Source organism: Delphinus delphis, chromosome 3, assembly GCF_949987515.2.
Source record: "Delphinus delphis chromosome 3, mDelDel1.2, whole genome shotgun sequence".
NCBI classification, from domain to species: Eukaryota; Metazoa; Chordata; class Mammalia; order Artiodactyla; family Delphinidae; genus Delphinus; species Delphinus delphis.
In genome coordinates, this window is record NC_082685.1 from 145,332,589 (window position 1) to 145,347,189 (window position 14,601).

The following is a 14,601-nucleotide window of genomic DNA, read 5'->3' on the forward strand; positions in this document are numbered from 1 at the left end:
TGGGCTCCAGCTTGTGATACTTCAAGATCAACAAATTAGCAGATCAAGCCTGAATTTACCCAGTTCAGACCTCAGGCTAAAGGCACAGCCTTCAGAGAGGGATATTAATCATCCCAATAGTGGTGTTGTTTTTTTTAAATTTTATAATTAATTTATTTTTATTATTATTATTTTATTTTTGGCTGCGTTGGGTCTTCATTGCTGTGTGTGGGCTACTTTTCGTTGCGGTGTGCGGGCTCCTCATTGCAGTGGCTTCCCTTGTTGCGGAGCACGGGCTCTAGGCACGCGGTCTTCAGTAGTCGTGGCACGTGGGCTCAGTAGTTGTGGCTCGCGGGCTTCAGAGCACAGGCTTAGTAGTTGTGGCACACGGGCTTAGTTGCTCCGCAGCATGTGGGATCTTCCTGGACCAGGGATTGAACCCGTGTCCCCTGCATTGGCAGGTGGATTCTCAACCACTGGACCACCAGGGAAGTCCCCCAGTAGTGGATTTTTTAAACTGGAAAGTAAAATGTATGTCCTTGTTTGTTTTTTTTTATACTGAAGGTGATACACACACCACACACACACAAAATTACATGCATACATACATACATTTATGTTTAAAATTTATGGTACCTGTATTTGACCCCAGCTAGCTAATTTTATTGAAATTTCATTTTAATATTTATTTGTCCTAGTGTTGTATATGTGTTCTTTTCCCTGAATCTGTATTTGTTTATTTAACGCATCTGGACTAAATCTTTATCAAAATAACAACTGGTAAATTCACCTATGGTGCTTCTTTTAGGTAGTTCATTTCTGTTGAAATAGATAAGGCTCTGTAACTTGGTTAGAGATATTTGACTCCTGAAAATATTAAGTAAATATAGCACATAACAGGTACAGTTTCTGAAAATGCATTCTGAAGTAGCATATGATAAGCTAAATAGAATGCCATGAAATATTCCAACATAATGGCTAATTTACAGAAGTCCTTCTTATTTATGATTGCATTTCAGCTTCCCAAAAGATTCATGATAAAGTCAGGGGATAGAAGGTGGTTAGTATTCCCAGGTGGTACAGAGGTAACTAACAATTTTTAAGAACCCACTATTTTTACTTTTTTCTTTTGCTTTATTTATTTACTTTTTTATTGATGAACCTACATTGACATATCATAATTACCCAAAGTCTATAGTTTACCGTAGGGTTCTCACTCCTGGTGGTGTACATTCTATGGGTTTTGACAAATATATAATGACATGTACCCATCATTATTTTATCATACAGAGTATTTTCACTACCTAAAAATCCTCTGTGCTTTGCCTATTCATCTCCACTTCCCTCCTTTGGCAACCACTGATCTTTTTACTGTCTCCATAGTTTTGCCTTTACCAGAATGCCATATAGTGGGAATCATACAGTATATAACCTTTCAAATTGTCTTCTTTCACTGAGTAATATGCATTTAAGGTTTCGCCGTGTCTTTTTTTTTTTTTTTTTTTTTTTTTTGCGGTACGCGGGCCTCTCACCCCTGTGGCCTCTCCCGTTGTGGAGAACAGGCCCCGGACGCGCAGGCTCAGCGGCCATAGCTCACGGGCCCAGCCACTCTGCGGCATGTGGGATCTTCCCGGACCGGGGCACGAACCCGCATCCCCCACATCGGCAGGCGGACTCTCAACTACCGCGCCACCAGGGAAGCCCTCGCTGTGTCTTTTGATGGCTTGATAGCTCATTGCTTTTTAGCGTGAATAGTATTCCATTGTCTGGATGGAATATCCATTCACTTTCTGAAGGACATCTTGGTTGCTTCCAAGCTTTGGCAATTATGAGTAAAGCTACTGGAAATATCCATATGCAGGTTTTTGTGTGAACAAAAAGTTTTCAGCTCCTTTGGGTAAATACCAAGGAGTGTGATTTCTGGATTGAGAACCCATTCTGTTTCAAGCTCTTTCCATATTACCAAAAAATTTATTCACGTTAGCAGTCTTGATTGGTAGATACTTTTATGTCATTGTACAGATAAGGACACTAAAGTCTTCACAAAAATTTTCCCAAGTCACTTAACAATAAGTGGTAGAGTCTAGATTTGAACCTAGATTGGTCTACTGAGAATTCTATGCTGATGCTAGTACACCATGTTGCTGCCCAGGATCTCCGGATGAACAGCTTTTGGTAAAATCAGATTCCCAAAATTTACAATATTTCTCACACATTAAAACACAATGAAAATGTTATAAACAAGGAGAAAGTTCTAACTTCAAAGCTAAATCATGCCTGCAAACTCACAAGGGGATTAAAGAAAGGAAATTAAGTTGATTTGCTTTTTTAAAGAATAAATAATAAATGTCGATGGCTGTGTTAATATTATTTGTCTTTGAAAGCTTAGTCCAGTAGTTTCCTTGGATATGAATTTCAAGTTGCAATATATTCCTCTATCACCTAATTTTCATGCTATCTGAAAAGTTCATACCCATCATTCAGAGCTGTCATTTCCCCCTCCTAAAATGATTTTATGCAAGATTTAATCTTTTATTTCTGGTTTATTATCCTTCAGTAATAATTTGTCTCTACATCCAATTTGGACATTCTGTGTTCTTTCCCAAATGGGTACTTAAGACAGATTTTAAAGATTTAATAAAAGCTTCTGGTAATCTATACATAAGAAATATGTGTTGGGAACTTCCCTGGTGGTGCAGTGGTTAAGAATCCACCTGCTAATGCAGGGGACACGGGTTCGATCCCTGGTCCAGGAAGATCCCACATGCCGCGGAGCAACTAAGCCCGTGAGCCACAACTACTGAGCCCATGCGCCACAACTACTGAAGCCTGCACACCCTAGAGCCCGCGCACCGCAACTAGTGGGGTCCGCGTGCCGCAACTACCAAGCCCACATGCTGCAACTACTGAAACCTGCGTGCCTAGAGCCCAGGCTCTGCAATAAGAGAAGCCACGGCAACGAGAAGCCCACGCACTGCAGCGAAGAGTAGCCCCTGCTCACTGCAACTAGAGAAAGCCCACGCACAGCAGCAAAGACCCGACATAGCCAAAAAATTAAAATTAAAAAATTAAGATATATATATATATATATATATATATATATAAAGAAATATGTGTTATATGGTCAATGGCTTTCAGAATGAAAGTCTTGTGCAGCACACTCCAGGATGGGATAGCCTGTCAAGAAAGAAATTCTTTGGAATTGAAAGTGTATCTGACTCCAGAAAGAGGTCATTTGAGTCTCTTCTTTATATGGACCTCTCTCTGAACTTTGGTTTACAACAAAGTAAGGCTCTGCTAGCCTACAGCTGTGATGATGCCCAGCATATCCAAATGCTCCATAAACTCCAACTCCATAAACTCTTTCCACCCTGACAGCTTCATGTAGGTTTCAATGCCAAAAGAATGGCTCATGATTTAAATCCAGGTTTCTCAGCCTCAGCACTAGAGCCACTCTGGGCTGGATAATTCTTTGCCGTGGGGGGTGTCCCGTGCATTGTAGGATATTTTGCAGCATCCCTGTTCTCTGCCCACTAGAGGTGTGCCAAGAGCACACCTCCACCCTCATTTGTGACAACCAAAAACGTCTTCAGACATTCCCAAATGTCCCCTGGGGAGGTGGCTGTGGGAATCTCCATTGGTTGAGAACCACCCATCTAAATGAAAGGAAAGGGGTCACTGAGACTGGGAAAAGTCTCTGAGAGGTGGGAGAGGAATGAGCATGGTGTGCATGGGAGACAACAAGAAAGCTAGAGAAAATGAGGTGGAATGAACAGGATACGGTGAGAATGTGGATACACTGTGTTTAAAGATCAAGGAAGCAATAGTGCCTATCTTGTAATAACGATTGTTATGTTGGGATGTGGGATGCCAATTGAATTGGATTTGGGGATGTACGTAAATGCTATTAGGGAAAAGATTAGTACAAAGATAGTAATTATAAAAATTGATATTTTTAAGCAAATTACTATTCTGAGCAAGAGTTTAACAAATTCAGATTAGGACTTTCAGTTTTCTGAGTAGTGAGGGTTAGGAAGAGTTCATTTTTGTAACTTATTGGTTTATTGGTAGTCAGAGCTTCCTGAGCAAGCACTGGCATGGGTGCGGGTAGAAGATACAGATCTTTGTACTTGATTTCCAAACTATAGTAAAGTTTTCCAGGGCAACTACAGGTTCTTTGGGGGTCTCGACACACACACACACACACACACACACACACACACTTCTGTGTTACACATAATTCATACTAAAACCACAGTGTCCATTTTTTTGGGTAGGAAAATTTAAAGATAAACAATCAAATCCATTTATTTGGTATCATAACACCAGTGGTTTCTAATCCTGACTTCATATGAAAGTCATCGAAGAACTCTTAAAAAACACTGATACCTTGGCCCTATGCCCAAGAGATTCTGGCCATCCAATATAGCAATGGGGCCTGAACACTGATAACTTTTTTAAAGCTCTCCAGGTGATGGTACAGTGAGAATCACTGATAGAGCCCCAGTCCTTAGGACTTTTACAAAGTAACTGGAATGATAAGATTGACTAATTATAGGGACTAACGAACAATCCAAAACAATGCATGATCAATTATCCAATTGTACGTTAGGTTTGACAGGTGTCATGGAATTTTGGGCAAGAGAAAAATCAATGGCAAAAATGGAAGACGTCATATTAAGTTGTTCTTGATTCTATGCTGATGAAACCAGAAAGGTTGTCTTATTGGGGGGTGAATAAATGGGTGCGCTTGGCCTTTTGTCCTGCTGAGTTCTTTGTGTGTTATATTGTCCTTCTCATCAATCACTCAGAGCATGTAAACAGTCTTCTGTTATAAATCTCCTAGAAGAGGTGTGGTTATGGCAGACACTGAAAACAATGAGATGGACAACAGAGAACAATTTGGCAATAACTCCTGAGTCCTGGGCCTGGAAAATAAAGAGGATGGGTTTCACTTTAAACTAGGGACAAACATATGCAAGATGTCCCCAGGAGACTGTGGAGGAAATTTCAGAAAGAGAAACAAGGAAGTCTGTTATCACCTTGCGGTGACATAGCAGAAAGCCTTGTAGCAAGTAACTAGATAAATTAGACTTTCAGTCAGCTCACATTAAGGCCCTTCCAGAATGACATTTGATCTATTCGATAGTGTGTCTGGCCTCCCTTAGAAATGTCAGAGGTAGGACAGAGTAATTAGAATAATAGAGTGGGCATTTATTTGGTGTCATATCATATGGTTCCAATATTAGCTCTTTATCCACACCAGATGTCCAGATGTTAAACACCAAAGAATAAAAAAGTAATCTTACTTATTAACTGAAGAGTATAACAGACTTGAGGAAGAGTTTCTTCTAATATTTTTAACCAGAGATTAAAAGTATAAGAATCAGGGCTTCCCTGGTGGCGCAGTGGTTGAGAGTCCGCCTGCCGATGCAGGGGACGCGGGTTCGTGCCCCGGTCCGGGAAGATCCCACATGCCGCGGAGCGGCTGGGCCGGTGAGCCATGGCCACTGAGCCTGCGCGTCCGGAGCCTGTGCTCTGCAACGGGAGAGCCCACAACAGTGAGAGGCCTGCGTACCGCAAAAAAAAAAAAAAAAAGTATAAGAATCAAAGAAGTTCTACCTAAATAAATCCAATATTTTGTAAACATAAGTAATAGCACAAAGTTTAATCTTCTTCAAAATTCAATCCTCTCTCAAGGTCAGGAGGTTTCCTTAAAATCAGGAATGAAGGAATTCACATGCTGTACTGTTTTCCCATGAAAAACAAATATTCCATTTTATTCCTGCATAGAGGGATGAATAAGCAGACCATATGTCTATAGCAACGGTGGACCCAAACCACACTGGGTCAAGACACCTGTTCTGTATTTTGTGTTAAGGAAGATTTGCACAATGATGGGGAAGGAAGAAAAGAGGGAACTCCGAAAAGGGCTCCTCGCCACTTTCAAAAGCAACTTCTGTGAAACCACTGGGCCCACATCCCAGAATCTTGAGCCAATCTTCCATGATAACAGGTAGAGGAAGCGCACACATCTTCATTTTTCCATGGAGAATCCAGAATATTAATTTAGCCAACAGTTTCAACTATTCAACTCATCAAGAACAGCTGACAAAAAACGAAATTATTTCATAAGTTTCTTGTTTTTCTACTCCTTTCTTATTACAGGGATCAGTGAGAATGTTAACAGGTAGACTGAAGGAGATGGGGGAGGGGTGTCAATGAAGGCCATGCCCCTGATTGATCATCTCCTAAATAATGGAAAATTAGTAAGTGTTTAAGTACCTGCTTCACACTGAAATAGAAAAACATTCAATTAGGAGCCAGGAGACTTAGATTCTGATTGGATTCTTTTAGTCAAAAGCAGAAGTCCAAATAACAATAATTACAAATGACTGAGTTTGTATTATGTCAGACTCTGTACTATGCACTGTACATAAACTGCTGTTTCGTTGCATCCACATCACTCATCTAAAGTCAGTGTTGTTACATCCATTTAACAGATGTGGAGAGTAAGGCCTAAACTTTCCTGAGGTTGCACAACAGAAAACTGGACCTCAGTTTTCTTGACTGAAAAGAGAGGGATTTTTTTTTTTCTTTTTTCCATTTACAGACATTATTACTTAGCATCTACTTATGCCAAGTAGTCTGCTGGCTTCCGGAGCTGTGATTGAACAAGCTAGCCGTGGCCCTGTCCGCAGAGCTCCCTCTGCTGGGCTGGAGCATCTTCAGGGACCTCCCAGTTCTGTAATCAGAGCGTCTGCTCCCAGTTTCTTGCCAGTGGCTGAACTGAATGTGTGTCTCCTCTGAGTGACCTTCTCTGACATGTCCATGTGTGTCTGCAGGTGGTGGGCAGGGGAGTGGGAAGCATGTTCGGCGACATGTGGGCCCCACGGAGAGAAGAAGCGAACAGTGCTGTGCATCCAGACCATGGGCTCTGACGAGCAGCAGGCTCTCCCGGCTCAAGACTGCCAGCACCTGCTGAAGCCCAAGACCCTCACCTCCTGCAACAGAGACATCTTGTGTCCGTCAGACTGGACAGTGGGCAACTGGAGTCAGGTGAGCTCAGGGGTCAAAAGGAAGGCTGCTTCGTCAGCCCCCCCCCCCCACCCAGTCCTCTTTATTAACTAATCCAGAGTGACCCGGGGTAAAAGTGCACGATGGCCAGCGTTTATAACCTCTGGCCTACTTCCAGCATTTCCCACCTCCCAGTATCCTATCGTGCTTGTTTTCCGTTCTCACAGGATCTTCCTCTCACCTGCCCAGTGGTCACATACCCGCCAGGCATGAGCTGGATCTTGCTCGCTCAGACTCACGACAGATAATTGAAAAACAAAAACCCTCAGGATTTTTGCTGGCCCATTATTAAACCATTGGTAGCAAATCAGGGCTCCCCCACCTACCCCAAGAGTTGGTTTGTCAAACATTTACTGGTAGTTATGCTTCATACTAAAAAAACCAAAGGTGGGTCACTCTACTTGGCATGATAGACAGTAAGTTTACTTGTCACTTGGAGAAGCCCCTCACATCATCCATCTATTCAATCCTGATCAAGGTTTAGGACATGTAATAGTATTAGCCACATAAATTCAAATAGTGTTGCATTTCCCCAAGATTAATCTGATCTAATTCTCTGCATATAATTAGAAATTCATGGGCTAGGAAGTCACGAAAGACTCCCAGGCTTTAATTTTCTTTGGGTCACCATGGGACCCGGAACTATCAGGCCTTGTGCTCCCAGAGTCTGTAGTAGAAGTAGACCTCTGCTTTCTCCAAGGGTGCTGGAGTCTCCAGGGGCCTTGCTCTGCTTCCCTATGCATATTTCAGTCAGTTACCTAAGGAATGACTAGAAAATAAATGATTTTGTAAAACCAACAGGCCAGAATTTATCCATGGATGCTGACTTCTTATGAGCTTCCTTGGGAAGCCACATGGTCTCCACAATAAAGCTACCATTGACCAGAGTCTTAGGAATTCCTCTTAGACTCACCTTCAGAGAAATGGAGAATATTTGATTCAGGAGAATGCCACAAAAAGTTGATTAGAATTAAGTCTGATGGACAAAGGAGTAATCTGATCCATTTGGATAAAACCTTTGTGTTTGAAGTGATACTTGATTATAAATAAATGCAATTGCTTTTCATAGTTTATAAAGTATTATCTAAAGAAGAATTCAAAATTTTGTATAAGCAAAGGTTCCATTTCTGAAGATAACTATTTGAAAGCGGAAAACACTCATTTGAATACAGCCATTTTGATAACCTTATTTCCGAAACTCTTTCATTAGCTCAGAGTCACAGTTTAGGTTTATTTAGTTTCTAATTCTGTACAGAATATTCTCTGGAGCACCTGGGTGAAAATAAAAAAGATATGGTCCCTTTATTGTAAGAACTTATCAAATGGGAGAGCTAAGACCCCAAGAAAGAAAAGACAAAGGTATACATGTAAAGAAAACATACCTACAACCTAATACAGGCGTGTTACTGATGCATGTGCACACATCAGTAATAGGCCAGAATATACCCCCCTGCTGTTCCTGGAAGGTACAGTCACAGCCTGTGGCTGGCCTGACCTATTAGTCCACTGCCAACCTCGATTGCCGTAAATTACAGTGTTGTCAAAATAAGGCTGAATGGGGTATTGTGACTGGTCCATCAAATCTGTTTACCCAAAGTGCGTTAGCTGTATCCAAAGCAGTTAATAATTTTTGTCATGTAGACTTTACTAATTCCCAGAATCTTCATGTATTTTCAAAGGACTGCAATTCACATTTGGCTGAGGGATTCTCTTCCTTGTGTTTATGTTTCTGGGGAGCAAAATGATGTGCCTAACTGGAGAACAAGGGCCTGAAAAGTTGGCACGATGTGACAAGTACTCAAGTCTGTTATTCCAAATAGAGGCCACTGCATATTATAGTGGCAGCAGACATGGAATACAGTTTCCAGCGGCCACAGAGAGGCTGAACCGCTGCTTTCATTCAAGAGATGTTGTCAAGAGAGGTGCTTTTAGTTAAATCAGCATCAAAATATTCATTGAATGGGTCTTCCTTTCTTGCCTTTGCTGTCTTGCTAATGTCTGTACACATTAGCCCTCTAATGAGCTTTGCTGAAATATGCTGAATGTCTTTGACATTCTATGCTGGGATACTTTTTTAAGAGATGATATAGTGATTCTTGCTACACATAGTATTTATGGTCTGGATTTTGTCTTGAGATCAACATTAATTGATGAAAAGTAGTGTTCCAGCAATACCTGATCACTTGGTCTGTACTGGGCTATTTGGGTCACTCTGGATGAGTCTAAAGCTATCACGTAACTGGGCCAAAAGACTCAAGAACTGTGAGGCTCCTAGAATCCTGTAGAATTGTCCTCTCTGGGCTGACCAAGGTGGAAAGCAGAAGAGGGGAATCCATGAGCTGCCCTTCCCTGTCAAGGTTTTCCAGCTCTGGCGAGCCCTAACTGAGCTAGTGTTAAACCTCTCCCAGCCTTTACTCATTTAGAAAGACAGAGTTATTGTAAGGTTTGATGATACTCCACGTGAGCCCTTCACATAGTGCCTAGCAAATAGTAAGCGTTCACTAAATAGAAACTTTATTATCAGGCGAGAAGACAAGGGTCTGTTTTCCACGCTACTCTAATTTTGCAAGTCTTGTCCAGTCAGTGGCACCCAAGTCCCCTGACAGAATTGATTTGTGGCCCCTGCATTTTCATCTAACTCCCTCCCTGAGCTCAGGGCCATTTTAGGTGGGGAGCATTGTAAGCACAGGGCTTAGAGCCTGCAAGTTTTTCATGGGCCTACAAAAATGTTTGAGACCTGAGGGGGGAAAAAAAAACAAAACTAATGTATTGTTCCAGTAAAGCAAAGGACACTGCAAAATCAGAAATCAATATTAAATTACATATTAAAAGCAAAGAATTATCAAACATTTAGTATGTATATTAAGCACCTTTATGGGTATTAGCACAATATCTCACAATGGCCTGATTAGCCCCATTTTACTGGTGAAGGAACTGAGGCATTAGAGATATTTAGAAATTTGTCCAAGGTTGCACAGCCTCCAAGTGTTGAAGCTAGGGTTTGAAGGCAGGCAGCAGAGCTTTTACTCTGAACACTATGGCATAAAGCATCTCAGAAGTCTGCAAAATGTAACAATTTGACAGCTCTCAGTTCATAAAGAATGTATTATGTTTGGAAGCAATTTGTAGATCAGCTTTTCTCACTTTGCTGGAATTTCAGACTATGCGTTAATGATTGCTGAGAAATGAGAGCCATTCATAAATTAAATGAGTTGGCCTCACCAAATATTTAGTTTCAAAAGCAAAAGAATAAGAAGCCTTTCAAATTGTTTTTACAGAAGAAGATTATATTTCACTTGAAACTAGAGATGTTTTTAATATATTTGATGGGCTGTAGGGTAGAACCCCCAAAAGCAGACCTGCCCAGGGTCTGCAAAGATATTTAATCCACCCTTTCTGTGCCTGACCAAAGCACACAATCAAACAAATGAACAAAGCAATTAATTTGCCCAGCTACTAAGAATGTATTAAGTGCAAAGCTGTTCACTCGGGTGTTGGCTTGCGCAAGTGACCAGATAGATTAAATGTTTCACAAACAAGCTCTCCTGGCTCTTCAAACAGAAGGCATTGCAGCAAGTGCCAATGGCTTATCTATCACTAAATGAAAAGCAAAACAAACAGGAGAACAAAATTCATGTGAGGGCCATAGGAGTTTCTGCAAACTGAAGGGAGACAGAGCATGGAAGGTGAGGAGACATCGCTGAGTCGCTTACCCTCAGTATTTCCTAGTTTCATTCAAGGTCCAGGACACTCTTGTGAGGCTGGACACCTGATGCTTTAGCCTCCACCGCCTGCTCTTTTAGCGTGGGACCTCTGCAAGAGCCAATATCTCAGTCCTTGCCAGGTGTCAGCAGCCCATGCTTTGCCAGGTTTCCTGGAAAACACATGTGAGCACCCTTGTCTGAAACAGCTACTCACAGAAAACCAATCTGGAGCCATGCTGCTTCTCTACATCATGTCTGATTTGTTTTTAATTATCTAGAGTACTGTATTCGTTTGCTAGGGCTGCCATAACAAAGTACTACAAACTGGGTATCTTAAGCAGTAGAAATGTATTGTCTCACCATTTTTGTAATGTTGACTAAAAATAATGCACAACCTAAAAGTCGAGAGTTATGTTTTATTTGGTGGACAAAACTGAGGCATTAAGCCTGGGACACGGCCTCTCAGATAGCTCTGAGGCACTGCTCCAAAGAGGTAAGGGACGAGCCAGGATATATAGGGCTGGTTTGTTTCTCTTAATTTTTATTGGAGTATAGTTGATTTACGATGTTGTACAAAACAGAAATAGAGTCACAGATGTAGAAAACAAACTTATGTGATTTATGAGAGGGATAAATTGGGAGACTGGGATTGACATATATAGGGGTTTTTGTGACAAAGACCAGGTTGTTGGAACATCTAAAGATTACCGTTAATTAAAGAAAACCAGATATGTGAAGTTAAGGAATTTAGCACTTTTCTATGTATGGGAAGATGCAAGAGTCTAGGCTCACTGAAATCATGCCTTTGATGTGCACCTTAGCTATCAGGCCAGGATCCTATTCTTCCCCATCCTGAGTCCCCTCAGGGCTCACCATCGGTGGCTGTAGTGGCTTGACGGCTGCAACATCCTTCGTTTACGGATATGGCAGGCAACATTTTTCATTCACAGCAACCAGCAGTCCAAGATCAAGGTGTGGGCAGAGTTTGCTCCTTCTGAGGGCTGTGAAGGAGAATCATTTCCATGCTTTTCTCCTAACCCCCAGGGCTTTGCTCAGAATCTTTGGTGTTTCTTGACTTGTAGATGCATCACCTTCATCTCTGCTTTCATCTTCATGTGGCACTGTCTTTATATGTGTGTCCCTGTATCCAAATTTACCCTTTCCATGAGGACAATGGCAGTTTGGATTAGGGCCCAACCTAGTGACCTCATTTTAACTTGATTACCTCTGTAAAGACCCCATCTCCAAATAAGACCACATTCTGACGTACGAGTGAAGAGGGTGAGCAGGAGTTAGAACTCTAGTATATCTTGTTTGGAGGGGACACAATTCAGCCAATAACAGGTACCTAAGGGTTTTAGCTTACTTTCAAAATGGTTTTAGTATGAGGTCCAATCATTCATTTATAAATTCCTGAGACTATGCATTAAATGTTTTTATGCCCAAAGCATTAGCTGTTTCCCTGCTCATCCCTTTAGCCCAAGCTCTCTGAGAAACCTCAACTGTGGTTTTGAATAAACTCTCTTAGCACTACAGCTCTGAGCCAACTGGGGGTCCCCCCCCACTGCACAGTGCACCTCGGATGGGTGGAGTTGACTAATTTAGCAGCAGACCTCTTTCTCAGCGGGCTCCCCCCAGAGACCTTAATCTAAGATTGATGGCAAATGAGGTCAAGATAACTCCCAGGGAGGACATTAACAGATTGACAAGCTATTTGCCTGGTACCGGGGTCAAAATTATAAGGTAAGGGGGTAAGGTAATCATAGCGGAAATTGGTTTTGAGAATCCTGAAACTACCCGTTGAGATGAGTTCTAAGTGTGGCTTTGTGTCCTGCATTTATCTCATCTGAAGGGTTTGACAGCTTCTAAGGAGATAAACACAGTTGGAAGATGTACTGGAAGAAGCATGGCTGAAGGCACAACAACACTGCTTGTTCTGCTGTGACTATGAGAAAAGGCAACAGAGTTTTTAGGCCCAATATACTTGGTAGATAGTTAACACTGACTCTCTCACTGGGCACAATATGCCCCAATGTGAAGGAATGGCATCCACCGATTGTTTGAAAGATTCTTTGTCTCCTGAGTAAGGAAAGCAGATGGGGATGAATGGTAGGTGGAAAACATATAAACTCTCCCAGACCCAGGTATCCATTCATGAAGTTTTGAATTGCCATTTGGGAATGGGGCGATAGTTACAGATCATCTGCTTTTTCAAGAGTTTTAAAATGATATCTGCTCATTTTTAAATGTTGGCCACTAATTTGGTGTTTGTATTTTGTTTGTTTGCTTGTTTGTTTTGAGGTTGAGCAGACCAAAGAATACACGCCAATGGGCCACATGTAGCCCTTAGGCTGCCACTTTGGCGTTTCTGTTCTAGAATAATCTTCTGTTTTGAAAGATCAAAAGCTAATGTATTTTAATTAAGCAACCACCTAGATAGTGATTATTTACTCCTGCTTTATTCTTTTAGGCTGAACAAGTTCACAGTGAATAAGATTATTGAATACTTGTAATTTGTAAATTAAAAATAAAAAACGTACCCGTCTATTAGTCCTAGGAAACGTGAATCTAAAAGAAAATCCAGCAATAAACCCATGGGATATATGGGCCTTTACAGATGTCTTCTAGACCTGTGCCAACAACTGCTTTACTCAGACACCTGCTCACTTCACAGCATGCCCTAAGACAGGTCCATGCGTCACTATGTGCTTCACAAGGATAGTAGAAATTGGGGACCCCCGTGCCCTTTGTTATTATTATTACTATTGTTATTATCAGCACCAATATTATAACAGTGATAATAATAGCTTCCAATTCCCAATTTCTTCTATATATTATGTACTATGTTAAGGTTGTTTTCTTATATAATATTCACAGCAGCCTTGAAAGATGAGTATTCAGTTTCTAGATGAGGAAGCTCTGAGGCTTAGTCCCTGCATCATGCATGGAGTTCATAATGGGCTTGAGGGCTTTAAGCTATTTCTTACAGGTTTTATAGCTCTTTTACTTCATAGTTCAACGTGGGATGGAGGGCACACACCCATATATTTTTGGATTTTTAGAAATGCTTGTAAAGTTGTACAGGAAAGTCTGTGGGTATTAGGGGCATTGCAAATCAAAATAAACAAAAGGGAATGAAAAGAAAGAAAAGAAAAATCAAAGAGTTTCCTACTATGAGCTGTGTCTACTCTGACATTTCTTGGAAAGAAAACCCAAAGCAGAATACACCTGCAGTTGAGAATAGTTGGCGTTAGTGCTAGCAGGGACCTCATTTATGAATCACCTCTGGATCAGAGCCTACCTGAGGTTGCCATCGTGGAAATATGTTCAGACATACATGGAGGATTATTTGGTTAGACTTATACATTTTTACAAAGTGGAGATTTGAAAACCCTAGGAGATGGGATCAGAATGTAACAAGTGGAGAAGTGACTCAGGATGACTAAAATGGATGGAGTATAAGTGTCTTCATACACAAGAAGAGCAGAAATATTGTAGTAAGCCAGGAAAATAAATACCCCCAGCCTGCCTGTCCCAGGCTCCAAAATGAAGTGAGTCATGGAAAGTGCTGGAAGAAACCATTTCCTCACTGCTGGGCTCTGAGAGCTTTAGCTGGTAGTCTCCACTTGGTTGGAAATAAGTGTGCATTTCTTGGTCCATGAAGCACTGTTCCCACCAAAGATTAATATTATTATATCAGAACTTGGAAGTTCAGTCTTAGAGCTGGGCATTTGAGTGTTTGTTGACATCTTAAACTCACAGCTTTATTGGTTGACCCCAAACCTGCAGTTGAACATTCCCTGAGCTGCACAGTCTTCTGTGCTCACGTGTCTCTCCTGCT

The 14,601-nt window shown here is 41.4% G+C and overlaps 1 protein-coding gene across 1 annotated transcript in view; it reads left to right on the forward strand.

The window, feature by feature from the left end:
- Window positions 1–14,601, forward strand: part of ADAMTS12 (ADAM metallopeptidase with thrombospondin type 1 motif 12) — a 378,709-nt gene that overhangs the window by 299,409 nt on the left and 64,699 nt on the right. Inside the window, exon 18 of the mRNA XM_060009627.1 lies at window positions 6,825–7,038. Within this exon, the coding sequence (XP_059865610.1) occupies window positions 6,825–7,038 (214 nt within the window). The remainder of the gene's footprint in view (window positions 1–6,824; window positions 7,039–14,601) is intronic.